The 27,097-nt window shown below is 49.4% G+C and overlaps 1 protein-coding gene across 8 annotated transcripts in view; it reads left to right on the forward strand.

Annotated features, from left to right (window-relative positions):
- Positions 1 to 21,877, forward strand: part of PPCDC (phosphopantothenoylcysteine decarboxylase) — a 33,911-nt gene extending 12,034 nt beyond the window's left edge. For 3 of the 8 annotated variants that reach the window (XM_079768079.1, XM_079768080.1, XM_079768085.1), the window contains 4 exons: positions 15,698 to 15,793; positions 16,689 to 16,817; positions 20,432 to 20,600; positions 21,009 to 21,877. In XM_079768079.1, the coding sequence (XP_079624205.1) occupies positions 15,698 to 15,793; positions 16,689 to 16,817; positions 20,432 to 20,600; positions 21,009 to 21,094 (480 nt within the window). In that variant the 3' untranslated portion in view covers positions 21,095 to 21,877. Of the gene's footprint in view, positions 1 to 6,057; positions 7,989 to 10,096; positions 12,009 to 15,697; positions 15,794 to 16,688; positions 16,818 to 20,431; positions 20,601 to 21,008 lie in introns of those variants that run through there. The other 5 variants (XM_079768082.1, XM_079768086.1, XM_079768083.1 and 2 more) reach the window with 4 other exon arrangements.
- Positions 21,878 to 27,097: the final 5,220 nt, after the last annotated feature.

Below are 27,097 nucleotides of genomic sequence, written 5' to 3' on the forward strand. Positions count from 1 at the left end.
CCTCAACCCTTCAGGCCAGGAGAAGCAGTAAAGCAGGCAGCCATGGATGCCAGCTAGGCCAGATGGGGAAAGAGAGGAGTCTTGGGGCTATTCTGAGGCCGGGCACTGGTGCTGCTGGGGCAGGGCTACGTGGGGCCTGCCACCCGCCTGTGCCCTAAACTGTTGGTAGGAGCTGGCCAGGCAGAGCCCTGAGGGTGGGAGGCCTGGAAGGGGTTGCAGTAGCAGCAGCCTCTGCCACCGGCCCCCCTAGGGAGGAAGACACGTGGTCCTTTCCCATAGCCCCAGAGCAAGTACATTTCCAGACTGGCTGGTGGCAGGGAGCCCTATCCCAGGAAACAGAATGGGCAGCTTCAGAGCTAAGGGAAATGGCAGCTCCACGCGTCCTGCCAGTCCACGCAGCCAGCATTTGTAGGGGGTGTGAAGGAAGGGTTGCCTGGAGCAGGAAGGTTCTCCAGCCCACTCCAGGCTTTTAGCCTGGTCTGCTGAGGGACAGGCTGTATCTGGAACAGGACTCAGTTTTCCCTCTCTGGCTGGGGTTGAAGCCAAAAGACAGGTAGCCAGAAAGGCATTGCCCTGGGAAGAAGGATGACCGGCTCAGCCTCTTGGAGCCTGCTTTCTTTGGGTTTAAAATTAGGATGACTACTCTCACCCCATCCCTTTGGGCTCTTGTCAAGGCTGAGAGAGGGGGGCACAGAAGAAACAGTTTGTCATCTGTGCCAAAAGCTAGACACAGCTCCTGGCACATGAAAGCATTTAACAGTGTTTGTTTCCTGTCCTTCACTCTCTTTCCCCTTACTGTTGTGTCCTTTGGGCCAGCCATGTGGGAAGAGTCATGGGAGCCACAATCCATCTGTTCAAGTGGAGGGTCCACATTCATGTCACCTTTGGCTCTCTCATCCTGCAGGGAGACAGCTCCTCAGAGAGCCGGGTTTGCTTGGTGGGGCCCTGGTGAGGTGTTGGTAGCTAAGGGGGATCTCTGGCTTGCCTTGTGTTGGCCCTCAGGTAGCACTTCTCCACGTTCTCTGATGGCACTGATCTCCCCACTCCACATCACCCCCGGAGCAATCTTTGCCCCTTGAAGCAGTCCTTCTGGTCTTTGTCTAAGTCATGGCTTCACCTGCCAAGGTACTGTGAGGTGTACCTAGATTCTGACTAGCAAACAAGAAGCTGGGGTGTGGCTGCAGAGAGTTGAGTGATTCCGCACATGTGGCTCATAACTACTCCTGATTCACCGTGTCCAGTCATCCCAGCAGAGCCACTGACCTAGAGCCAGACAGGGAAATTGTGAGGGGCTAAGGGAGAGGAGTGGATTTGGCCTCAAGTCTCACATACCAGCTATCAGGGAAGGGTGACCACCAACAAAGTAGCCTTGGAGTCTTTATGTGAGGTGCGGGGAGTTGGACAGCAGGGGCCAGCCTTACCTCAAGAGAGGTAGCTGAACCCGTCCAGCGGGGCTCAGTGGTTGAGTGTCGACCTATGAGTCAGAGGATCAGGGTTCGATTCCTGGTCAGGGCACATTCCCAGGTTTCGGGCTCGATCCCCAGTGGGGGGGTGTGCAGGAAGCAGCTGATCAATGATTCTTTCTCATCATTGATATTTCTGTCTCTCTCTCCCTCTCCCTTCCTCTTCCTTCCTCTCTGAAATCAATAAAAATATATGTTAAAAAAAATAAAAAAGAGAGGCAGCTGAGCATAGAGGATTTCTCACTCTGGGACCATGGGCAAGTTAGTTCTTTGTTGCCTCAACTTCCTTCCTTCCTTCCTTCCTTCCTTCCTTCCTTCCTTCCTTCCTTCCTTCCTTCCTTCCCTCCCTCCCCTCTCTCCCTCCTCCCTCCCTCCCTCCCTCCCTCCTTCCTTCCTTCCTTCCTTCCTTCCTTCCTTCCTTCCTTCCTTCCTTCCTTCCTTCCTTTCCTTCTTTCTTACCTGAGGATATTCTTTCCCATGCTTTTCAGAGAGAGAATGGAAGGGAAACAGGGAGGGGGGGAGAGACAGAGAGAGGGAGAGGGAGAGGGAGAGGGAGGAGAGAGAGAGAGAGAGAGAGAGAGAGAGAGAGAGAGAGAGAGAGAGGTGAGAGAGACACATTGATTGGTTACCTCCCGCATGCACCCCGGGAGGTAACCAATCAATGTGTCTCTCTCACCTCTCTCTCTCTCTCTCTCTCTCCTCCCTCTCCCTCTCCCTCTCCCTCTCCCTCTCTCTGTCTCTCCCCCCCCTCCCTGTTTCCCTTCCATTCTCTCTCTGAAAAGCCATGGAAAGAATAGAGAGAGAGAGAGAGAGAGAGAGAGAGAGAGAGAGAGAGAGAGGTGAGAGAGACACATTGATTGGTTACCTCCCGCATGCACCCCGACTGGGTTGTGGAGTGAACCTGCAATCCAGATACAAGCCCTTGGCCAGGAATTGAACTCCCGACCTTTTGGTGTGCAGGCCGATGCTTTAACCACTTAGCAACACTAGCCAGGGCTAGCCTCAGATTTCTTATTGGTGCACTGAAGAGAAGCTACTCAAATGACCTATCTACAAGACCTCTTTGGCACTAATGATAGAAGATTCTAGATGTGAGAGCACAAAGGACTAGGGCCCAAAGGCAGCTTGAGAGAAGGTCCTGGGGGGGAAGGAGCTTCAGGACTTTTTGCAGTTCATAATTGTCATGTAATGGGGTGGCAGTTAGTGTGAGCTGTCAGTCAGTTTCTGCCCTTTGGTTGGCATCTTTCTCACTTGGGAGGAGAAAACAGATACCTCTAGCTTTGCAGGGTTGAGAGCCAGAGGGGATTTCTTTTTCTAATTATTATTAAAATACATTTTTATTGATTTCAGAGAGGAGGGGAGAAGAAAAAGAGAGATAGAAATATCAATGATGAGAGAGAATATTGATTGGCTGCCTCTTGCATGCCCTCTACTAGGGATAGAGTCTGCAACCAGGGCATGTGACCTCCTGGTTCATAGGTTCATGCTCAGCCACGGAGCCATGCCCGGCCAGGCTGGAAGGAGATTTCTAAAGGTAGAGAAAATCTCCCGCTCAGGAAGCTGTCAGGCTTCGAGCTTAGAGAAGGATACATTTCTAGAATGCCCATCAGGACATTCAGAGTCATCAAGGGGGAGGGAGAGAGGGCTCTGCTCATGTAGCATGAAATAAATTCTGCTTTTCTGGAGGACCATTTGGCAATATCTAGAGAAATCACAAATGTTGACAGCCCTTGATTCACCTATAGGACTGAACCCTGTGGGGTATATTTATAAACATCCATATGTATAAGGAAGTTGATTATAGTACTTTTTATAATTTCAAAACAACAATAAAAACAGGAAACAAATTGTCCAACCATAGAGAGGTGTGGTGCAATTATGATCCAGCCTCTCAGTGGACTCTGTGGTGATGGTTTAGAAGAATGAATGCATGGATCTCTGTGTGCTGATGTGGGACAATCCTTAAGATATACATGAATGAGCAAGGTACAGGACTTAGCAAACAGTGGTCCCAGGACAAATCCGGTTTTGTGGCCTGTTTTTGTTTTTTTTCCTTTACATTAAAAAAAAAATTGATTTCAGAGAGGAAGGGAGAGGGAGAGACAGAAACATCAATAATGAGAGAGAATCATTGATCGCTGCCTCTTGTATGCCCCCTACTGGGGATTGAGCCCGCACCCTGGGCATGTGCCCTGACTGGGAATTGAACCGTGACCTCCTGGTTCATGGGTCATTTTTGTATGGCCTGTGAACTAAGAATGGTTTTCACATATTTAAACGGTTAGAAAAATCAAAAGGAGACTATTTTGTGTCACACAAAAGTATAGGAAATTCATATTTAAGGGTCCATAATGTTTTATTGAAACAGCCACATGTACTCATTTATGTTTTTCCAATGGCTGCAATCTTGCTGTTACAGAGTTGAGTAGTTGTGACAAAGTTTAAAGTAGTATCTGGCCCTGCCTGGCCAGTGTTGCTCAGTGGTTGAGCATCTACCCTCTGTGTATATTTATTTTATTTTTAAAGTCAGTTGGGGATTTCAGTTTGGATATTATGGAACATTCTTTGTAACTTTATGCCTTTTTTTTAATGTTCCCAAGCAGGAGAAACAAGGCCTGGTTTGAGGTACATCTTTCCAGGCAGGGGTACCAGCCTGTCCTTGGTCGTGCTGTGGAAGCTAGTGCCTTCATCTTTAGTGCTCCAAATTATTCGGGCCTCTGCTGCCTGGCTGGCCCCTTCCTCGCTGGCCTGCTCCTCTAGGAAGTGAACTCTGCAGACTGCTGGTCACAGGCAGTCAGCCCTGGCCGCGGGGTCCTGACCGCAGTGGCCTTCCGTGATACCCCAGAACAGTATCCCCATGGAGAGCCTGTGCAGTCTGTCTCTCTGGCTTCATATTTGAGAGTTTCCTCTTGCTGGGGAGGCACAGAGGGATTGGCAGCCGGTCCTGCGTGAGTGACTAAAAGGGCTGGTGCAACCACAACACCAGCTCCCCCAGGGGGCCCCTTGGAGGCAGAGCCTGGTAGGAAACGGCAAGGGTCACAGAGGGCTGGGATGGCACAGTGGGCTGGACTGGCTGCTGGAGGCCATGGGTCCAAATGGCTCATGGCTCAGAAAGGAAAACCGGGTTTAGAGGAGAAGGGGGATTTGCTTGAGATCCTCCAGCTAGTAGGTTAGCAGAACTGGTGAGTGAACATGAGCAGCTCAGATCTGGAGCTGGGACATTCTTTGCTCAAGCTAACCACATTTGTGAGGATGGGAATCTCCAGGAACTGTGGACTCTTGCCTGGTCTGCCTTGCTTTGTGGTCAGGGGTTATATATACCCACCTACCTGTTAAATTGAGCCCTTACTGAGGGCAGAGCTTGTATCTTACTAGCTCTGGCCCCTGTGTACATAGTAGGCTTGGTAAATGTTTGCCAGTTGAGACATAGAGTGATTGGAACACCCAGTGAGTCAACCAGAAACCTTTTGGGGATTTGTTAACAATGATACCTCCTCTACAGCTTCCCACACCATGTGTTGTCTATCCTGGACACCAAGACTCCTTTTTCCTGGAGTATACCTGCCACCCCCATGCTTAGGTTTATGTCAGCTTCTTGGCTGGCCCCAAGGCCCTGGGCACTGCCAGCGTCAACACTGGTCAGCCTTTGCTGTGTGTGCCAACCCAGAGGGACGTCTGATCCGCCAAAGTTCAGGGCTCCTTGCCTTGTGGCAGGTTAAGCCATGGCTGGTGCTTCCTCTTTAGAATCCTCATCAGTCTGTGGAGCTATTATCACAAACCATACAAGAAACAGTCTTTTCCAGCTGCTCAGCTGGGTGGCTCTTCTTCGCTTGTGTATACCAGAGCAGTGCTATCTAATACGGCAGTTATTGGCCATATTCAAATTCAAATTAAAATTATTAAAATTAAATGAACCCAAATTCAGTTCTGTAGTAACACTAGCTATACCTCAGGTGTTCAGTAGCCAAATGTGGCTGTGGCTGCCATACTGGGCAACACTGATGGGACACATTTCCATCACTGCATAGAGTAGGTGATTTTGCCTTCCAGGGGACAGTGGACAATGTCTGGAGACATTTCTGGTTGTCATAACTTGAAGAGGGCATGCTACTAGCTCATGGTTATAGTGAGTAGAGGCCACTATTTCTAATGGAGGTAGAAATTCAAGCCATGGGTTTTGTCCCATCCTATGGCTTTGGAAGTACTTCTCCACATGTCTCTCAATCTGCTCCAGAAGTAATGTGGGCCAGACAATGGGCCTAGAGTAGAAAAGAAGGTATCACCCCAAATCTGTTTTCATGTCTCTTCTCTGACTCCAGGAACCCCAGATGGGATTGCTGATGTCTTTTCAGAGAAAAGGAAACCAGACTTGCCAGCTGGTTTCAAAAGGAAATCACTATGAATACTGGGCAAAATACACAGAAAGCTCATATAAGGGTGTGGCCAGGCATTGGTCACATCACACAAAGAAGTTCAGGTTAAAAACATTAGATATAAAAACTGTTCACAGTGGTCTTGCCAGGAGACTGTGCCCAGAATTGCCTTTCAGGAGCTCTGTAGGATGTGGGAGATGGTTTTCATGCCTAGCCCTGCTTCTACCAGGACCTGGGAGTGTGTAAGAGAAAGCCACGGAGGGTTCCTGCCCTCAGGAGTGGTTTTGCCCTGCCAGGATTCCTTGGCATTTGCTGGGAGAAAGGTCAGGTTGAATGAGTCAATAGTCTGAGTAATTTAATATCTAGAAGGTAACACAACTTGCTTTTTATTTTCTTCAAATGTGTGCACACTTGGGGCCCAGCCTTTGGCTCCCAGACCTTTTGACAGAGTGAATGAAAATGAAAGAACAAAGTCCATAGGGCTGATGAATCAGATCAAGTGACATCTCTCTAAAACCAGAAAAACTGGCCTGGGCCTGCTGGACAGCACTGGGGTCAGGGTCACTTCCAAGGAGAGGTGGCTACTTCAGAAGGGTCAGGGTAGGGGCACTGGGAAGGATGGACCCATCACATACTTTCCACATTACTCTTTAGGTAAAGACAGTGACCCCAGGAAACTCCCTAACAACTGTGTGCCCTGGGAAGGTAGCCAGAGAGGGATCAACTGAGAGACTGGGGGAGGAGCTTAGAGGGGAGATCTCAGGCAGGGGCTAATGCCCAGGGTGGGAGCCCTACCTGGATCCCTGGTTGGAACCCTCCAGGGGCAAAGGACGGGCTGAATGAAGGTCCTGAGGCCCTGAAGGTGATGTAGAAGGAAAGAAAGTGTAGAGCTGAGAGAGAGGAGGGAGCCCCTACACACAGCCATTACCAAACAGAACGCTTCTGAAGGCTGGGCCCAGGCACAGTCTTCACTTGAAGACCTGGCAGGCAGTTTGGGAGTTGGGGAGAGTAGGGAAACTAGATGTTCAGGATGAAGCTTTCAAATTTTTAGGATAGAAGAGGATGAACTGGGACATTCTTAAGTGGCACATTGTTCAAGATGGTTAGGAAGCTCTTAGAAATGAGAAAGTGATACCCATGAGGAAAAGAAGGCAGTGACTAGAAACTGATATAAGTACCTGGAAAGCCCCCTATTGACAGAGATTGGAAAACAGATGGAGTGCTCACTTCAGCAGCACATGGGGATTTGTTAACAATGCTACCTCCTCTACAGCTTCCCACACCATGTGTTGTCTAAAAATATGGTCTTCCCACACCATATTTTTCTGTGTATAAGATGCTATTTTTTTTCTAAAGTCATTAGACTGAAAATCGAGGGGCATCTTATACATGGAAGTCAGCCGAGGAGGTTGCCACAGGGGTTCGTGGCTGCCCATAGCTTGTCAAACAGGCTTCCTCCGATCATGAGCCTTATTGTTACTGACGTCAGCTGATGTCATAATTGGAGGTGGAGATGGAGTGTGCAGATGCAACAGGGACCTGAGCACTCTGAGCCCATAAAGATGTCAAAAAAATAAAAAGATAAATACCGGTAAGCGATTGTCTTACTCTGCAAAATTCAAACTGAATGTAAACAGCTATGCAAAAGAGCATGGAAATAGAGCTGCAGAGAGATAATTTGGACCTCCTCCCACTGAGTGTATGATCAGACAGTGGAGAAAACAGGAAGAACTCCTTAAGATGCCAAAAAAGAAGAAGGCCTTAAGAGGAAAACCAGCAAAATGGGCAAACTTGGAGCAGAGGCTTAAGACTTGGATTATGGAGCAGCGCCAGAGTGGCTTACTGAGTATATGTGTCAACCACGATTATTCAATGTCAGGCAAGAGTGTTTGCAAGCGAAATGAACATTGTTGATTTTACAGGAGAGATAAAATGGTGCTTTAATTTCAAGAGGAGAGAAGGGTTGGCCATGAGAACACGAACAAAGTTAGCTCAGAAAATGCCACCAGTTTATGAGTAGTGACTCAGAAGACAGCAGTGATACAATAGAAGTTGAAGAAATTGATATGTTGGAACTAATAGTGATGAAGAAGAGAGCAATGATGCAACAGAGGCTGAATAAAGCGATATGCTGCATAATATCATAGTACTGGTATGTAAACATTGCCTGCGGTAATTACTAAATAAAAATGTGTTCTGTTTTATGTTTAAAATATTGATTTCTTAATTTTGGGTTGGAAAAGTGGGGGGCATCTTATAGATGGCATCTTATACATGGAAAAATATGGTATACTAAAATTGGAACAATAGATTACCATGGCCCCTGCGCAAGGATGACATGCAAATCCGTGAGGCATTCCATATTTTTTATGTTCATAGCAGCATTATTTACAATAGCTAAGATCTGGAAATAGCCCAAGTACCTATCAGTAGATGAATGGATAAAAAAACAACTGTGGTTCATATACACAATGGAATACTATGCAGCTGTAAAAAAGAAGGATCTCTTTTGAGACAGCATGGAGGGACCAGGAGAGTATCATGCTAAGTGAAATAAGCCAGTCAGAGAAAGACAAATATCACATGATCTCACTCATATGTGGAATCTAATGAACAAAATAAACTGACAAAATAGAACCAGAGACAATGAAGCATGCAACAGACTGACATATTTTAGAGGGAAGTAGGGAGGGGAAGAGATTAACCAAAGAACTTACATGCATAGCCCATGGACATAGACAATAGTGCAGTGAAGGCCTGGAGAAGGGGTGGAAGCAGGGTAGAGGGGGTCAATGGAGGGGGAAAAAGGTGACATCTGTAATGCTTTCAACAATAAATATTAAATAAATAAATAAATAAATAAATAAATAAATAAATAAATCAGTTGGGGTGGTGTGGGGAGAAAACAGATGGAAAGGAGGACATGTAACTAAACATGAAGGTTGTATATGGTCCAGAGTGAGCTGAAGCTTGCAGTGAAACTCAGGACAACTAAGAGGGCTGTTCCAGTATTTGGAAAAAGAATAAAACAATGCCTGGTGCTGGAGGCCAATGGTATAACATTAGGATGGACAGAAAGAAATGGGAGGGACTTGAGTCCTGTTTTGTTTCCATTTTTTATTTTGAACTTGAAAAAGTAGGACAGATGGTGATAGGAGGGACATGAACCCCAAGTTGGGTGATTCATCTTCTGACCTTGGCAAGTTCTCCTGGATTGCTGAGGTTATGGTTGGTGACCTACAAGATGCATTAGAAACAGCAGAAGGCCTGAGGCCTAGAGATGACTAATATCCATTTAGCAAAAAGACAAAGGAGGTAGGCTCCACAAATTACTATAGACAAGGCTTGTAAGCACTTAAAAAAGCACTTAGGAAATGGTTTGTCACTGGGCTTGATTTGGCTCACTGGGGATAAGGCATACCCATTTTAGTTTATTTTTTAAATATTAGACAAAGTATTTTTGGATTTTAGGTAAGGTTTTTTTTGTGTGTGTTTTTTTAAATAAATCTTTATTGTTCAGATTATTACAATTGTTTCTCCTCCCCCCCCCCATGTCTCCCCTCTACCTGGTTCCCACACTCCCTTCTGCCCTTACCTCCCCCCCCCCCCCCGCTGTCCTTATCCATAGGTGTATGACTTTTGTCCAGTTTCTTCCCATACCCCCACACAGACACCCCTTTCCTCCTGAGAATTATCAATCCACTCCGATTTTATGCCCCTGATTCTATTATGTTCACCAGTTTATTCTGTTCCTCAGATTTTTAATTCACTTGACTTTTAGATTCACTTGTTGATAGATATGTATTTGTTCATAATTTTTATCTTTACTTTTTTCTTCTTTTTCCTTTTTTTAAAGAATACCTTTCAACATTTCATATAATACTGGTTTGGCGGTGATGAACTCCTTTAGCTTTTTCTTATCTGTGAAGCTCTTTATCTACCCTTCAATTCTGAATGATAACTTTGCTGGGTAGAGTAGTCTTGGTTGTAGGTTCTTATTATTCATCACTTTGAATATTTCTTGCCACTCCCATCTGGCCTGCATGGTTTCTGTTGAGAAATCAGCTGATAATCATATGGGTGCTCCCTTGTAGGTAACTAACTGTTTTTCTCTTGCTGCTTGTAAGATTCTCTCTTTGTCTTTTGCCCTTGGCATTTTAATTATGATGTGTCTTGGTGTGGTCCTCTTTGGATTCGTTTTGTTTGGGGTTCTGTGTGCTTCCTGGAGTTGTAAGTCTATTTCTTTCACCAGGTGGGGGAAGTTTTCCATCATTATTTCTTCAAATAGGTTTTCAATATCTTGCTCTCTCTCTTCTTCTGGCACCCCCATAATTCTGATGTTGGTACGCTTGAAGTTGTCCCAGAGGCTTCTTACACTATCTTCAACTTTCTGAATTCTCTTCTCTTCTTGCTTCTCTGGAGGAGTGTCCTTTGCCTCTTTGTATTCCAAATCTTTGACTTGATTCTTGTGTTCCTCTAGTCTGCTGTTGGGTCTCTGTATAATGTTTTTTATTTCAGTCAGTGTATGTTTAATTTCTAGTTGGTCCTTTTTTATATCCTCGAGGGTCTCATTAAATTTATCGGCCTTTTCCATGAAATTCTTGAAAAACCTTATAACCGTGGTTTTGAACTCCATGTCCATTTGTTTGTTCTCCTCCATTTCTTTCGTCTGTGATCTGTTTCCTTGCCTCCTCATTTTCGCTGCTTCCTTGAATTGGTAGGGTAGGTAGCTTTGTGTAGTAGGTGTCCTATTGGTTCAACAGGTCAGCCTCCCAGTTACCTGAGGTGGACACTCTTGTTGCACCCCTTTGTGGACTGTGTGTACCTCCTTGTTGTAGTTAAGTCTTGATTGTTGTTGGTATCACTGGGAGGAATTGACCTCCAGGCCAATTGGCTGTGAGGACCTGCTGTGTCTATAACGGAAGAGTTGCTGTGCTGGAGACACGTTTATGGGGCAGGACTTGTTCCAGTAGTTCTTTGGTGCTCACTGAGTCTGCCTCTTGAATGTGTCCCTTATGAGAGTGGTTGAAATCTGCTGTCGTTTCACACCAACCACTGGATGCCCTAGTTTCTGGATCTCCAATGGAGTGCAGGTCAGCTACTGTCTGAGGCCACCCAGCAGGAGCTACAGCAAGAACTACAGTTTTCTCCTCTTTGCTTGGGCTTTGGCGGTTTTGGAGCAGTCTGACTGGAGTTGCAGTTTATTTGGTTAAGCTTCCACAGAACAGACCATTTATATGCAAAAGCCGCTGTGTGGAGCCTGGGTGGGTTTGTAGAATGTATGGGGCAGGGTCTCAGGGCAGGGCGGGATCTCAGGGCGTCACTAGGCTAGGGCATGGCAAACGTCGATGGCTTCTGTCAGCTGTCTCTGCCTTTTCGCGTTTCCAAGTCCCCGCGTCCCGCACTCCAGCGCAGTAAACACTGATTGCTGGGCGCACCTCTGCAAAAAAGTCACCCTCACTTTCCGACCCGATGGCCGAGAGTCCAGCTTCTCCCCGTAGGAGTTTGGGTCCCCTGCGTGTGCCCAGGAACTGGATTTCAGAGTGATTGGGAGCCCGTCTCCCTTCGGGTTGAAAAAAAGCCGCGCGCCCAGTCGCCCGCCACCAGCCCGAATCACGCGCCTCCGTACCTCAGCTTTTCAGCATTTGTGCTCCTTTCTCTTTCCTTCTTAGTTGTAAATCCACCACTCAGCCAGCTTTCCCGTGGTTCTGGGTGGTAGACGTTCTGTCTTTTAGTTGCAGTTTTGAAATTGCTGTGCGAGGCAGCAGTTTAGTTGTTCACCCTTGCCGCCATCTTGGTTCCTCCTTGGATTTTAGGTAAGGTTTTGATGTAATCTTAGGACATCCCCTGACCACCTGGTGATGTTAGCATGTTTATAACCACTTAAATATTCTACTTGGGAAGGATTCTTCCCCACCCCCAGCCCTAGACTTATGGAAGGGCTCTACTCTTGTCTTTGTTCTGTTCATGATTTGAATTCATGTTTTAGGGCTCTACTGATGGTGATGCTGGCTGAGAATAGGCCAAGAAGAATAGTCCAAGAGCTCCATAGACTGAAACAGGGGGCCAACTCTGGAAAGGTGGATTTTACCAGGGAAAAGTGAGAAACTGCATTTGGGACTAGGAGAGTTAACTGCGCAGATACAGGACTTGTGGCTCAATAGCAACATGGGTGAGAAGAACTCTTAATTTTTTTTGCAGATTACAAACTCCATATACATCAGCAGGAGGATGTAGCTTCCAGAAGCGTTAGTGTGGGTACAGGCATTGACAGACACTCAGTGGGTTCTAGGGATGTGATACTCCAGGTTCCCTCAGCCTAACGCGGGACACCTCAAACTCCTACAGGCAGAAGAGATAACTCCCACCTCTGAGTTCTTCAGTTCTGGAAAATTTCATTTCTTTTGTAATTTTCTCCCCTCTATTTTTCTGTTCTTTTGTTCTGGAGCTCATTATATGTCATATTTTGGAATTCTGGGGTTGATCTGATTTTTTTTCATCTTTTCCCCCCTGCTATTATCCATCTTTTTATCTTTCTATTTTCTGGATGATTTCTTCTAAACTTATATTGAGTTTTTAAATTTCATTATTTATAATTTTCATTTCCAAGAGTTCTTTCCCCCCCCCCCAAATGTTCATTTAAAAAAATGGCATCTGATCTCATCTAATCTGATCTGCTTTGAATCTGCTAATACCTCTTTCTAGTTCCTATTCCAAAAGTGTGTTTACATATATTAACTGCTTTTTGTTTTGTTTTTGTTTGTTTTTTTTGTCCTCTTCTCTTTGTTCTTGGTGGTTCATACTATTTACAAAATCCCTTTACTCTTATTTCTGTGGGCTTTGGGAGGGAGCAGAGTTTAATCCACCTTATTTAACTGAAAGTTTATTCTTTCATTTAACCTTTACGTATCCTTTTATTTGTTTGTTTTTTTAATCCTCACCCAGGTGTGAGGATATTTTTGCCATTTATTTTTAAGAAAGAGTGAAGTGGGGACGGGGAGAAACATCGATGTGTCACAGCAATTGGTTGCCTCCTACATGCGCCCTGATAGGGAACAGGAATCAGACCTGCAACCCAGGTATGTGCCCTTGACTGGAATCGAACTTGCAAACCTCGGTGTATAGGCCAACACTCTAACCACTGAGCAATCAGCCAGGGCTATCCTTTTGTTTTAAATATGTCATTTTAGGCACATTTTGATGTGATTGATGGATTTTAAAACATCTAATATGAGGGTCTGAATTTTGATCAGGGAATTTAACCCATTATATATTTTCTACTAGAGGCCGGTGCACGAAATTCATGCATGGGGGGGGGGCGGCACGGGGGGGGGGGCGGTGTCCATCAGCCCAGCCTGCACCCTCTACAATCTGGGACCCCTTGAGGGATGTCCGACCGCCCATTTAGGCCCGATCCCAATGGGATCCCTCTCACAATCCAGGACTGCTGGCTCCCAGCTGCCCTCCCCTGCAGTCCTGGTCCCCCCAACTGCCCTTCCCTGCAGTCCTGGTCCCCCCAACTGCCCTCCCCTGCAGGCCTGGGTCCCCCACAACTGTCCTCCACTGCAGGCCTGGTCCCCCCAACTGCCCTCCTCTGCTGGCCCAGTCACCCCTAACTGCCCTCCCTGCTGGCCTGATCGCCCACAACTGCCCTCCCCTGCAGGCCTGGTCCCCCCAACTGCCCTACCCTGCAGGCCTGGGTCTCCCCCAACTGTCCTCTACTGCAGGCCTGGTCCCCCCCAACTGCCCTCCACTGCAGGCCTGGTCCCCCCCAACTTCCCTCCACTGCAGGCCTGGTCCCCCCCCCCCAACTGCCCTCCACTCAGGCCTGGTTTCCCCCAACTGCTCTCCCCTGCAGGCCTGGTCCCCCCCAAATGCCCTCCCCTGTAGGACTGGGTCCCCCTCAACTGCCCTCCTCTGCCGGCCTGGTCACCCCCAACTGCCCTCCTCTGCTGGCCTGGTCACCCCTAACATCCCACAACTGCCCTCCCCTGCAGGCCATCTTGTGGCGGCCATCTTGTGTCCATATGGGGGCAGCCATCTTTGACCACATGGGGGCGGCCATCTTATGTCTTGGTGTGACAGTCAATTTGCATATTACTCTTTTATTAATAAGATAATTACTATTACATTAGGACTTCTGCCATCTCATTTCATGCTTTATACTTCTCATGTTTTCTCTCTGATTCTTTTTTGCCTTCCCTATCTTTTATTGTATAGATTGAGTTTTCTCTCTCATTTGAAAGTTATATGTCATTTTTCCTTCATGTACCCTAACTTACTATGCCCCATACGTTCCCCCCGTCACTGTCTGTGTTTTAAGAGTCTCAACACCATCCTGTCTCCTCCTGCTCTCCCCACCTGTGCTGGTCCCTCAGCAACTCAGTGGAGGAGTGGCAGCCCCATCCAGTTGCCATTTTGTTCAGAACTGGACAAGGCTTGTTCAGGGCTGTCCCAGAGGGGATTGCAGTGCTCGGTGGGGGTTTGATTTAAATAACTTTTTCAAAGGTCCCTGAGGCTTTGAGCAAGTTCTGAGTATGGCAGGTTCTTCTAGGGGGTGAGAGAGCATGGACAAGTCGGAGAGCTCTCCAGGAGAGCCGGGAACACCAGAGCTTCTGAGGTTCACTTGTAGGCTGCCTCTCTGAGACTTCGGTTCTCTACTTTGCTCTTAAGTGCTGTGTAGAATACTGCCCCATGACAGGCAGGAAAGAAACGAGAGAGGGCCTTCGGGAGACGATAGGGAGGGCTGGGGACTGGGTTCAATGGGCATAGGCACACCTCATCCAAAGAGGCAGCCATCACTCAGTCCCACTGAGTCGTGATCAATAGGAATGTGGGTCCAGGATTGCCAGAGCTTCTGATTTTCAAGAGAAGCCAGGAAAACAAGTTTTCTATGTGAAATCTTTTGATTTGTATATACTGGCTCAAAAATGTTTATGACCCCATGCAGGCCGAACAACATGTCTGCAGACTGGATCTGGCCCAGACACTGCCACCCATGACCCCTCCTCTGATTAGTCAATGATTCTGTCCTTGTCACTCTTGACATTTCTCCCTTCTGGACAAATGTCCCCCAAAAGTGTGATTTCCTACATCCTTCTCTCAGCCACCTCTTCTGGGCCCCTTTACCTTGAGTGCCATTCACATTACCATGTGCTCTTTCTCAAGGCCATCATTCTGTTAAGTACTGTGACCATCCCCCTTGTTTGCCTTGTTAACTTATCTAGTAAATGAGTAGTATGAAGGTAAACTTTGTTCTTGCCCCATGAGTGTAGGCACGTGACGTGGGTTTGGTTTTCTTGGAGCCCGTCTGCAGCCAGAGCCCAGGAGTCCTTGTTCTTAGAAGTACGAGAAGAGACTGCCTGCTCTCTCGCTGGGGCACGGGCACAAACACCCTGTGCCGGGCCCCAGATCCCAGTGCCTTGGCCTGCAGAGGGCAGGGCTCCAATGTGGTCCAGAGCTCAGGACCTGTGAGCCTCCTTGGGATGGCCCCTCCTGCCGGCCATGGCCTCTGGGGTGCTCTCGCCCTGAGTTTCTTTCCCGTCTGGCTCTGCCTCTTGCCTCCTCCTGCGGGAGCGGCAGGAGCCTGTGGCAGCCGCAGCTTTATGTACATTGCACAGTTGATGACTGACTCCACAGTAGCCCCTTGATATGGAAGTGACACAGCCACACCTGGTGGGGCCTGAACTTTTGGTGACAGTAGAAGTAGTTATGCAAACTGCCAAGAAGGGAGAAGACCTCTCTGTAGCCAGGCTGTGAAGAAAGCTCTTGCCTGGCCTGGTCCCACGTGGCCTCCAGGAGTGGCTCTGATAACATGTCTCACCACCCCCATCCCCCAAACCCGTTTTTTCTTGGTGACAGCTGGAAGTAGCAGTGGTCACGACTGAAAGAGCCAAACATTTCTACAGCCCCCAGGACATTCCTGTCACCCTCTACAGCGACAAGGATGAATGGGAGGTCAGTGCTGGAGGTCCCCAGGGCGGTGCTCCATCATGTGTCTATCCACAGGACAGGACTGTACTCCTGCAGCCCATAGTCCTGGTGGCTGGAGCAGACAGACCAGGCTCCGGTCAGCAGGTAGGGCCCTCAAGGCAGAGTTGATGAAGAAAATAACTGTCTAGCTTCTGGCCTGTGGGAGGCCTGTAGTCTCCTCCCACCCCAGGCAGAGCTCGGCTTTGGCCCTGAGCCTGAAGTTGAATGCCCTTGGGCTTATCTGGGCTGATACAACCACAGAAGAGCTCTGTTCCCCTCACCCTGTCTCCATGGCTCCCAATGTCAGGACTGTCCAGAGTGCCTCACTTCCCACAGCCTGCATCTGCTCTCCCTCAGAAGGGTGGGCACCGGCTGATTCACCAGACATTGAGTGTGGGCCTCACAGGGGTGCCCTGCAAGGCATTTTTAAACATTCTCAGCCTAGAACAGTTCTGATTGGTCCGTCTTCCCCAATTCTCCCCCTCCCCCATTTCTCACTGCCCTGGACATTTCTCACTGTCCACTGGCTTAGACAGCCCAAGCATCCGCCTCAAGCGGACAGGGCAGGAATTCCCTGCCAGATGTCAGTTCTCTTGAAAACCAAACCATAAAGTGAATAGCCTGAAAGACAAGGGGCGCTTGTTTTCTCAGGCCTGGTTTCTCTCAGGCTGTTGGCTGCAGCCCGTGCTCTCCCCAGCTTAGCTGTGGAGGGGGCGGCAGTGGATTTGGGCAGGGTTGCTCATCAGGTGGTCTTCCTCCGGTTCCTGACTTAGTGTCCTTGGCCTCTGTTGCCCTCCCCCCCCCGCCCCCCCACACACACCTCCTTCCCTCTACCAACAGAGTGGTCTGCCCAGTGACCCCATTTCTCTCTCTCTGCCAGATGTGGAAGTGCCGGTCCGACCCAGTTCTCCACATTGACCTTCGGAGGTGGGCAGACCTTATGCTGGTGGCTCCTCTTGATGCCAACACTCTGGGGAAGGTGGCCAGTGGCATCTGTGACAACTTGCTTGTGAGTGAATCCCTGTGCTCTCCTCCCTCCTTGAACCTCTCTCCCCGTTTGCTGAGTTACAGACTACCTTTGTACGAGGTTCTCACCTTGGAACCCTTTTATCGTGGTCCCGTTTGCTCAGAGCACTGTCCCTCTGCCTCCTGCCCTCCCGCCTGTGCTCGGGCAGGTGGGCAGAAGGAGTGGTCCTGATGGACGGCTCGACTTGTGGTGCTTTCTGAGGCTGCTCGCTCCTCACCTGCCCTTTGACGCCCAGCTCTCCTCCCTTGTCCTCCATTCTGGCGGTTTCCTGGCCCAGTGCCATTGCCTGCCCCCCATTGCCTGCCCCCCATTGCCTGCCCCCCCTTGCCTGCCCCCCATTGCCTGCCCCCCATTGCCTGCCCCCCCTCGCCTGCCCCCCATTGCCTGCCCCCCCTCGCCTGCCCCCCATTGCCTGCCCCCCCTCGCCTGCCCCCCATTGCCTGCCCCCCCTCGCCTGCCCCCCATTGCCTGCCCCCCCTCGCCTGCCCCCCATTGCCTGCCCCCCATTGCCTGCCCCCCATTGCCTGCCCCCCATTGCCTGCCCCCCCTTGCCTGCCCCCCCTTGCCTGCCTTCTCACTGGGATCTGGATATCCACATGGGCAACTGATAAGAGTGTCTACTTCTTCATGGATGTTTCACACACATGTACCTCTTCTGTGTTTTAGTCACAGGTGGAGGTGCAGTTTTCCTATGTATCATGGAAAGCTGAGAGAGGAAAATAGGAGAAAGACAGGGCAAGAGCGTGAGCTCATGGATGATGGAGGAAAGGAGCACACGTTCAGCTGTGCGAAGTGGGGGTTGATAGGCCTCCAGGGAGCTGTTGTCCTTAAAGAACCTTTGTGTACTTGATCATCCTGGGAGGAGTTAGGCATGATCTCTCTCCTCCCTCTGCCTTATTACCCTCCCTTTACTCATTTATTGAGCTTTTACCTCCCATGAACTGGACCCATGCTGACAAACACACAGGACACAGGGAACTCACGGTCTGGAAGGAGAGGGTTTTTGTTCACCCATTCAGGCGAGAAGGGAGCATTCTCTGGTGTGTAGTCTAGTCTTAAATGATCCCAGTCAGTCCTTTGACAATAGAGTCGCCACCTTGCACAGTGCTGGGCATATACTTACTATATGTATGAGATAATTAGTAATTTTACTGTGACAAACAGCCAGGAGTTTTTCAGAGTTTAATATGGTGAAGAAGTGAATAACGAAGCTGGGTCAATATTTTGGGGGGTCAGATAGGTTAGTCTCCTCCTATGCTTGTTGATGGCACTTAAGGCACGTTTGGAAGAATCTACTAGTGATTTAAGCATCACTTGAATAAGAACACGAGGTGACCAGAAGAAGAGCAGCACACATCTGTGTGGCCAGGAGCAGGGTAAGGGAGTGCAGAGATGGATGAGCCTATGGTAAGGGAGTGCAGAAGGCTTCCCAGTGGGGCTGGTGCCAGGGCTGACAGGGCAGCTGGAGCCTGTGAGCCTCCTGCCCCTTTCATTTAAGTGGGTCAGAGTTGTATGTGCCCAGCACTGTGTTACCAAACCTCCAGGCTTCCCACTGCTGGTCAGCAGCTGGCTGATGTGGCAAAGCACACCACGCTCTAGGAGTTAAGCCCCGGCCTAGGCTGCTCTCCGGGGGCTTCCTCCTTCCTCCTGAAAGTTCTGCTTCCCTTTTTTCCTTGAAGCTGCCCTGCTCCTTGGAATCTTTGGAGTTCCCTCCTCCTGAGCTGGCTGAGCAGTAGAATAAGTTCCCGAGACCAGCCCCCAGATAATTCTCCTCAAAAGGTTTCACTTGAAGGCAAATTTTTAAAAAATACATATTTTTATTGATTTCAGAGAAGAAGGGAGAGGGAGAGAGAGAAACACCAATGAGAGAGAATCATCAATCGGCTGCCTCCTGCATGCCCCACACTGGGGATCGAGCCCGAAACCCGGGCACGTGTCCTGACTGGAATTAACCTTTTGCACTCGGATGTCAAGTGTGACTCGACACGGTTAGCATCGGTAGCAGCTCTTTTTATACTCTTTGAATGTATCAATAATTTGAAATATAAAAAAATCCAAATAAATAAGTTTGTATGAAAAGAAACTCCAGTTTTTTATTCTACTGCCGCGCTTTGTAAAATCTGGGGTATTTAAAAAATTAAATCCCGAGTAGAATAAAGGAATCGAGAAAAAAGCAAGCAAGTGCAAAGGGTTAAACCTTGACTTCCTGGTTCATAGGTCAGTGCTCAACCACTGAGTCACACTGGCTGGGCGAAGGCAAATATTTTAAGAAATTGCAAATCTTACAATGTATAAACTGTTACCATCCTTGCTCTGTGGCTCTGTCTTCTCTCAAAAGATGTTTTATCCTTATATCCTTTATCCTTTATCCTGGAAAAGAAGCTCACCCTGCTACTTCTCTCCTTCAGTTCTCCTTCCTTCCTTTTTAGTGCCCAGAACTGGGGGTGCTGTTAGAGCAGTGAGTGTGCTGAGTGTGACTCTGGGTACTGGCCTCTGGGCCTTTTGTCATGTGACCTGCCCTCTGGCCTCTTAGTTCTTGGCCCCTTCTTTGTGCTAAACAGCCAAGCAGATCCGGAAGAGAAGGTGACTTCCTTGGGTCACCAGTCTAGCTGGGAGCTGGTCTTCTGATCGGGATCCAGGCCTCCTCTTTGCCCAAGCAGATTCCCAGGGGCAGAACCCGAGTTGCTGAATACAGTGTTGGCCAAACAGAAGTGATGATGGGCACTAATGCCTTCTTTCATGCCTCTTGCTGCCAGAAGGTTTGGAGGGGCTCTGGTTTGTCCAGGAAACGCTGAGCTTAGAGATGAGGTGGGAAGAGCAAGAGCGTGTGGGACATGGAAGGGTTTGGTTTCTGCTCTGGTCAGTGTATTTTATTTTGAGGACACATAGAAACCCCAGCCCAGCCCCCACCCCACCCACATGCAGTCAGGAGGCTCTTCTAGGTATACTCATGACTTCTGCAGAAGCAGCAAGTGTCACAGGGCCAAGAGGAAGTGCGACTGAAACTGTCCACTCAGCCGGTTGCTGAACTCCGAGAGACATTGGTGGGAAACAAATGCTGGTGTCTGGGACGATGCAGACAGCCAGATCTAGAGGCTGTGTGTGGTCCTACTTCCTTCCTGTCCCCAGGAGAGGGCAGGCCACTGAGAAGGGTGGCATTGGTCCCGCCTCTTCATGTCATTGTTCTCTGGACTCCCCTCTCTTTTCCTAGAACAGCGGTTCTCAACCTGTGGGTCGCGACCCCTTTGGGGGTCAAACGACCCTTTCACAGGGGTCGCCTAAAACATCCCGCATATCAGATATTTACATTACGATTCATAACAGTAGCAAAATGACAGTTATGAAGTAGCAACGAAAATAACTTTATGGTTGGGGGTCACCACAGCATGAGGAACTGTATCAAAGGGTCACGGCATTAGGAAGGCTGAGAACCGCTGTCCTAGAGGGACATGAAACAGCTCACTGCAGATAGCAGCCCTCAGTCATCCTACCCTCGTGGCTGCTTGTGACCCAGAGGATGGTGTGTGGGATTTGGAAGGGTCGGGGAGGGATGGGAGGGGAACATCATGCACCCCCTCCCCCACCCTTTTTCACAGACCTGTGTCATCCGGGCCTGGGACCGCAGAAAGCCCCTGCTCTTCTGCCCAGCAATGAACACTGCCATGTGGGAGCATCCCCTCACCTCGCAGCAGGTGGGCCAGCTCCAGGCCTTCGGCTACATCGAGATCCCCTGTGTGGCCAAGAAGCTGGTGTGTGGAGACCAAGGTGGGTATCTGGCTAGGCTTACAGCCTGTCCTCGTGGCCCATGGTCAGATCTGGATTAAGATCCCAGCCTGTGGTGACCTCAGGCAAAACCATTATCCTCCGAGCCCAGCTTTCTCATCTGGAAGATGGGAATCATAATTCCTTCCCCCTCAGCGTTGTTAGGATTAAATGTGATAGTTCATGTAAGCTGCCTGATATCCCAGCACACAGTCCATGCATAGTCCATGACAGCTGCTGTAACTGTTTTCGGGTCCTGTCCTGATGGGTTTCAGAAGGATGTGATGGGTCTGGCTCAGGCAGAAGGCCCTGGGGTCTGGGTGGAGCCCTCCGGGGAGTACAGGGTGGGATGGGAGTGGGGGTGGTACCCTGCCTCAGCCTGCAGGGCCACCGCAGAACATTATTCCCTAGGTTTGGGGGCCATGGCTGAGGTGGACACCATTGTGGACACAGTGAAGGAAGTTCTCTCCCAGCACGCTGGCTTTCAGCAGAGTTGAACCCGGGATCTCCCATGTGTGTCCTTCTGCACCCAGTGTGTTTTCAGGCCGAGTCAGTGAAGGCGGACACTGGCAGAGTATGGTGAGAATTCACCTTTGCGGAGTAAGGGTCTGGCCTGGGCCGGCTCCACAGACTCCAAGGGCCTGACCTGCCCCAGGTAAACTGGACCAAAGGCCCAGGTCTCAGCTTCTTTCAGCCGGGAGACTCCCTGCGACCTGGAGTTCCTCCCTCCTTTTCCTGGGATGGTCCCAGCCAGCCAGAGGGGAAGCCGCTGTATTGTCCCTGTGCCTCTGGGAGGGACTGAGGAGCGACTGGCCAACCTGACTCTACATTGTGCTCAGGAGCCACTTTTAGAAAGGGTCCTTGCTGGAGATTCCCAGGGGGGTGGGCCCTGGCCAGGCCTTTGGAACGTCAGCTGCCCTGCAGAGTCAGGAAAGCCTATACGTTGGGAAGACCCTGACCCTGCTGTAAGATTGGGGGTACTGGGAAATAAAGTGACCTTTTGAGAGACTCTCTCCTTCTTTCCCGGCCCATCTGTGGTCTCAGAAATCAGGGGTATTGCTAGGTGTGGGTGAGGAAGGATCTGGAGCTTGTTAGGCCCACGTCATATGGTGGTTAAGGGCCAAGGGCTCTGAAGCAAGACAGCCCCTCGTTTAAATCCCAGTTCTACCAGCTGCTAGCCCTGGGACCTTGGCTCAGGACTCAGCCTTTCTGACCCTCACTTTCCTCATCTGTATTACTCCACCCTCCCAGAGTTATTAAGAGAATCAAATGAGATAATTTTGTACAATAACCACCCCACTGAGTGCCTCCTACATAGTGAATGTAAAATAAATGGAAGTTAAAGCTGTGTGTGTGTGTATGTGTATATGTGTGTGCGTGTGTGTGTATATGTGTGTGCGTATATGTGTGTGTGTATGTGTGTATGTGCGCGCGCACGTGTATGTGTGTGTATGTGTGTATGTATGTGTGTGTGTGTGTGTGTGTGTGTGTGTGTACATATATCAGCGAATGTTCCTAGCATTTACTGAAATAGACTGTCTCATTTTGGGAAAAATAAAATCCTGACCCTAAGCAGATGCAGCCCTTTATGCAAGTGACAGGCACACGCCAGCAGGGTTGGAGCCCGCCCTGGAACTCAGTCCCCTTGCTTCCTGGTGTCTTCAATTGTTCTTGTGTGTGTTTTTCCTTAATCCTCACTGAGGACATGTTTATTGGTTTTAGAGAGAGGGAGGGAGGAAGAAGAGGGAGAGAGGGAAAGGGAGAGAAAGAGAGAGAGAGAGAAGCATCGACATCGATGTGAGAGAAACATCGATTGGTTGCCTCTCGTACTCACCCCAACTGGGGACCAAACCCACAACCCAGGCGTATGTCCTGACTGAGATTGAACCTATGACCTTTGATATATGGGATGACAATCCAACCAGTGAGCCACACCAGCCAAGGCCTGTGTCCTCGGTTTTGCTGCACCTCAGATGGGGGCCTGCGTGTCTGTGCCCCGCCGCCCATGGCCCAACAGCACATGGATGAGGAGGCAGGCTCCAGACACAATGCTCAGCCCTAGAAACTCTCTCCTGCCTTTGACCCAATTGCTGTTTGGTGGCTGCACTGGGGAGGTGCTTGTTTTCCTCTTTGGAGCTGAGATTAGGGCTGGCTCCCTGTTCTCTTGTCTTCCAGGCCAGGGGTGAATGGGACCCCATGCATGCCCTCAGACCATGCATGCCTTCAAGGGGCACCAGGAAGCCTGGCTTGAGCCAAGGCCTCCCAAAGCCTCCAAGAGCCTCTATCTCTATAGCACTTGGCTTAATCAAGTGACCCTTTGGGATAAAACTGCCTCAGCACCCTGAAGAAAATATAACTGAAATGGCAGCATCAAGAACCAGCCTGTTTGGCTGGTTTGGAGGTCGGGGTGTGGGGAGAGCCTGGGTGACTGAAATTCAGAGACAGTCCCAAAATTCCACTTATGTGGTTTCCAACATCCCTCTTCCTGTCCACATGGCCCGTCCTTTCCTTCAGCACCCTGCTGACGAATGGGGAGGCTTTCCAATTTTAACAGGAACTGCTACCGTTTCCTGAGTGCTTATTGTGGGCCAGGCTCTGTGCTGGACCCTTTGGGGGAGGCTGTTGCCCAGGAGTCCTGCTACAAAATACTTGTTTTAATAAAAGGTCACAGGAGCAGAGAAGTTTGTTTGTAGGCCTTTGCCTGATAGCTCTCAAAACAGCTGTGGCTACTTAGAGCAGACTGAGCCTTGTTAGCTGGGAGGAAAGAAATGTTCCTTTGGATGTGGGCCAGCTGGAGACACCATCTCCTGGAGCCTGCCACTTCACTGTGGCAGTCCTGCACCCCTGTTGCCCAGTTAGCATGGGAGTCTGAATGCACAGGCCAGGGTTGAAGAGCCTGGTTGTTCCCAGAGCTATGTAGTGCCTGAGCTGTATTAACCTGGCCCCATCTGCCAGAGGGGTACTGAGGTAGGAGAAATAAGCACAGCTTCCCCACTAAGAGTTAAAGCTCTTGAAGTTGTCATCATTGGGCAGAAATGTTTCTTAGAGAAGATGCTAGCTTCCCTAATGATTTTTACAGAATTCTGGAAGTTTGACGGAATAGAACATTTGGGTCTGAAGTTTGCACTCTTGTTTGACAGCCTGGATGGAGGCTCTGTAGGCTGCCAGGGCTGCTGCTGGTCAAGGAGCAGAAGCCTCTGAGCCAGGTCCCAGCCTCCACACTGGGCTGTCAGTTCTTCCTCCATACAGCTCATGTGTCCCTCTGCCGCTTCTGACTCCTGGGTAAGACATACTTGGCTCCTGCCTACCTTTCTAGCTCCACCCTTTACAACACACCAGCCCTGCAGGGTCCCCTGTCCTTTTGCTAGACTGGACAACCTGCCAGACAGGACAACCTTGATGGAGTCCTGTTGCTTCTTGACTTTGCACATGCTGATGCTTTTACTGGAAGGCCATTCTTCACCTGGCTGACTCTTACTCATGCCTCTGTGTGTCTGGGTGCCATCTACTTTGGAAAGTCTTCCTTGGCCAACTCAGGCTGGTACCTATTGTGCCACTTTCTCATCCTATATCCTATATAAAGAGGTAATATGCAAATTGACCATCACTCCAACACACAAGATGGCTGACCCCATGTGGTCAAAGATGGCTGCCCCCATGTGGACACAAGATGGCCACCACAAGATGGCAAGGGGAGGGCAACTGTGGGTGATCAAGCCAGCAGGGGAGGGCAGTTGGGAGAAACCAGACCTGCAGGGGAGGACAGTTTGGGGGGACCCAGGCCTGCAGGGGAGGGCAGTTGTGGGGGACCAGGCCTGCAGGGGAGGGCAGTTAGGTGCAATCGGGCCTGCAGGGGAGGGCAGTTGGGAGAAACCAGGCCTGCAGGGGAGGGCAGTTGGGAGGGACAAGCCCTGCAGGGGAGGGCAGTTGGGGGTGACCAAGCCTGCAGGGGAGAGCAGTTGGGGGGGACCAGGCCTGCAGGGGAGGGCAGTTGGGGGCCAGCAGGCTGGCAGGGGAGGGCAGTTTGGGACCACCAGGCTGGCAAGGGAGAGCAGTTAGGTGTGACCCGGCCAGCAGGGGAGGGCATTTAGGGGTGACCGGGCCAGCAGGGGAGGGCAGTTGGGGGTGACCAGGCCTGCTGGGGAGGACAGTTAGGGTCAACCAGGCTGGCAGGGGAGGGCAGTTAGTGGCAATTGGGCCAGCAGGGGAGCAGTTAGGCATCGATCAGGCTGGCAGGGGAGTGGTTAGGGGGTGATCAGGCTGGCAGGCAGAAGCGGTTAGGGGCAATTAGGCAGGCAAGCAGGTGAGCGGTTGGGAGTCAGCAGTCCTGGATTGTAAGAGGGATGTCTAAACGGGATTGGGTCTAAACAGGCAGTCGGACATCCGTCGAGGGGACCCTGATTGGAGAGGGTGAATGCTGGGCTGAAGGACACACACACACCCCTCCCACCGTGCACGAATTTCATGTACTGGGCCTCTAGTATAATATAAAACCCTAATATGCAAATCGACTGAACGGCAAAACGACTGGTCACTATGATGCACACTGACCACCAGGGGGCAGGCGCTCAATACAGAAGCTGCCCCCTGGTGGTGAGTGCGCAGAAGCCGGGCTCACGGCTGGCGAGCAGCGGCGGTGGCAGAAGCCTCTCCCGCCTCTGCGGCAGTGCTAGGGATCCCTTGGGGGATGTCCATCCCCATCAGGTGGACATCCCCCAAGGGGTCCCGGACTGCGAGAGGGCCTGCCCCCAGTGCACGAATGTCATGCACCAGGCCTCTAGTTTATGATAACAGAATTGCAATAGTGAGTTTACTTTGTGTCTCCCTAAAATGGGGATTGACTAGAGGGGAAGAGTTGTCCTCTTCCTCACAAAACCTGGTAAGTCATTCCAAGCCTCTTGTACTGACAAAATTAAAAAAGGTGTGTGTGGAGGAGAGGGGTGGGGGGAAGGTCCTGCTCCTTTCTGAGCAAGACACACATAACCTAGGAGCCATAAAAGCAAAGACTGACAAATTTGACTACAGAAAAATAATTCTGCCAGCAATAGCCCAAATGCAAGGTCAAAAGACAAACAACAAATGGGAAATTATCTGTAGCTCACAGAACAGAGATCTAATTCCCCTGATACATAAAGAGCTCCTGTACATTGATTAGAAAAGGACCAGGAACACAAAAGAAAAGTGAGCAGGTGATAAAAACAGAGTATACACACACACACACACACACACACACACACACACACACACACCTTTAAACATAAAAAGCTACTCAACTACATTGATGAGGAAAGTGGTGCAAATCAAACTCTACTGAAATAAAAGTTTTCACCTACTAGATAGCAAGAGTGTTGCTCTTTGGAGAGCAATCTAAAAATATCTTTCAAAATCACATATATACCTTACCCAACAATTCTAAGGCTTTGTCCCATAGAGACACACACATATGACATTATGTCTCAACCAGGCTATTCACTGCAGCATTGTTGATGGTAGTAAAAGACTGGAAACACCCTCACCATAAAACAGCTGGAGATTGCCTAAATAAATTAGGGTCATTCCTACAGTGGAACTCTACAAGGCCAAGTGTGGGGAAGCTACCCAGGTGCTAGTATTGGATGATGTCTGAGATATATTGCTTAAAAGAAAATGCAAGATACAGAACAATGTATTGCATGCTAGCTATGTATAAAAAAGGGAGAAAAGGAGAATATGTTCATCCTAGCTTATGTATACATCAAATACCTATTGAAAAATAAAGAAATGAGCCATTGTTTGCCATTCAGCAAGGGAATTGGGTGGTTAAAAAACAAAGGTCAGAGGTTTTGAGCCAGTTAAATAAATTATCTACTACAAAAGCAGTTAAATACATGCATTTAATAAAGTATTCCTGCCCATTTGGCTCAGTGGATAGAGCATCGGCCCATGGACTGAAGGGTCCTGGATTCAATTCCGGTCAAGAGCTCATACCTTGGATACAAGCTTGATCCCCAGCTAAGGTCAGGAGCCTGTGGGAGGCAACCAATGTGTCTCTCTCACATCAATGTTTCTTTCTCTCTCTCTCTCTCTCTCTCTCTCTCTCTCACTCTCTCTCTCTCTCTCTCTCTCTCTCGTCTTTCTTTCTCCCTTCTACTCTCTCTCTGAAAAATCAATGGAGAAATATTCTTGGGTGAATATTGACAACAACAAAAAAGTGTTCCTGCTCTGCTGGTGTGGCTCAGTGGTTGAGTGTCAACCTATGAACCAGGAGGTCATGGTTTGATTCCAGGACAGGACACATACCCAGGTTACAGGCTCGATCCCCAGTAGGGGGCATGCTGGAAGCAGCTGATCAATTATTCTCTCTCATCATTGATTGAATCTCTCTGCCTCTCCCTTCCTCTCTGAAATCAATCCTATCTAATAAAAGAGTAACATGCAAATTGACCGTACCTCCGCTACACCCACAAGCCAATCAGGAGCAAATATGCAAATAAACCAAACCAAGGTGGCTGCGGCCACAG

This window comes from Cnephaeus nilssonii (assembly GCF_951640355.1).
Source record: "Cnephaeus nilssonii genome assembly, chromosome: 4".
NCBI lineage: Eukaryota > Metazoa > Chordata > Mammalia > Chiroptera > Vespertilionidae > Cnephaeus > Cnephaeus nilssonii.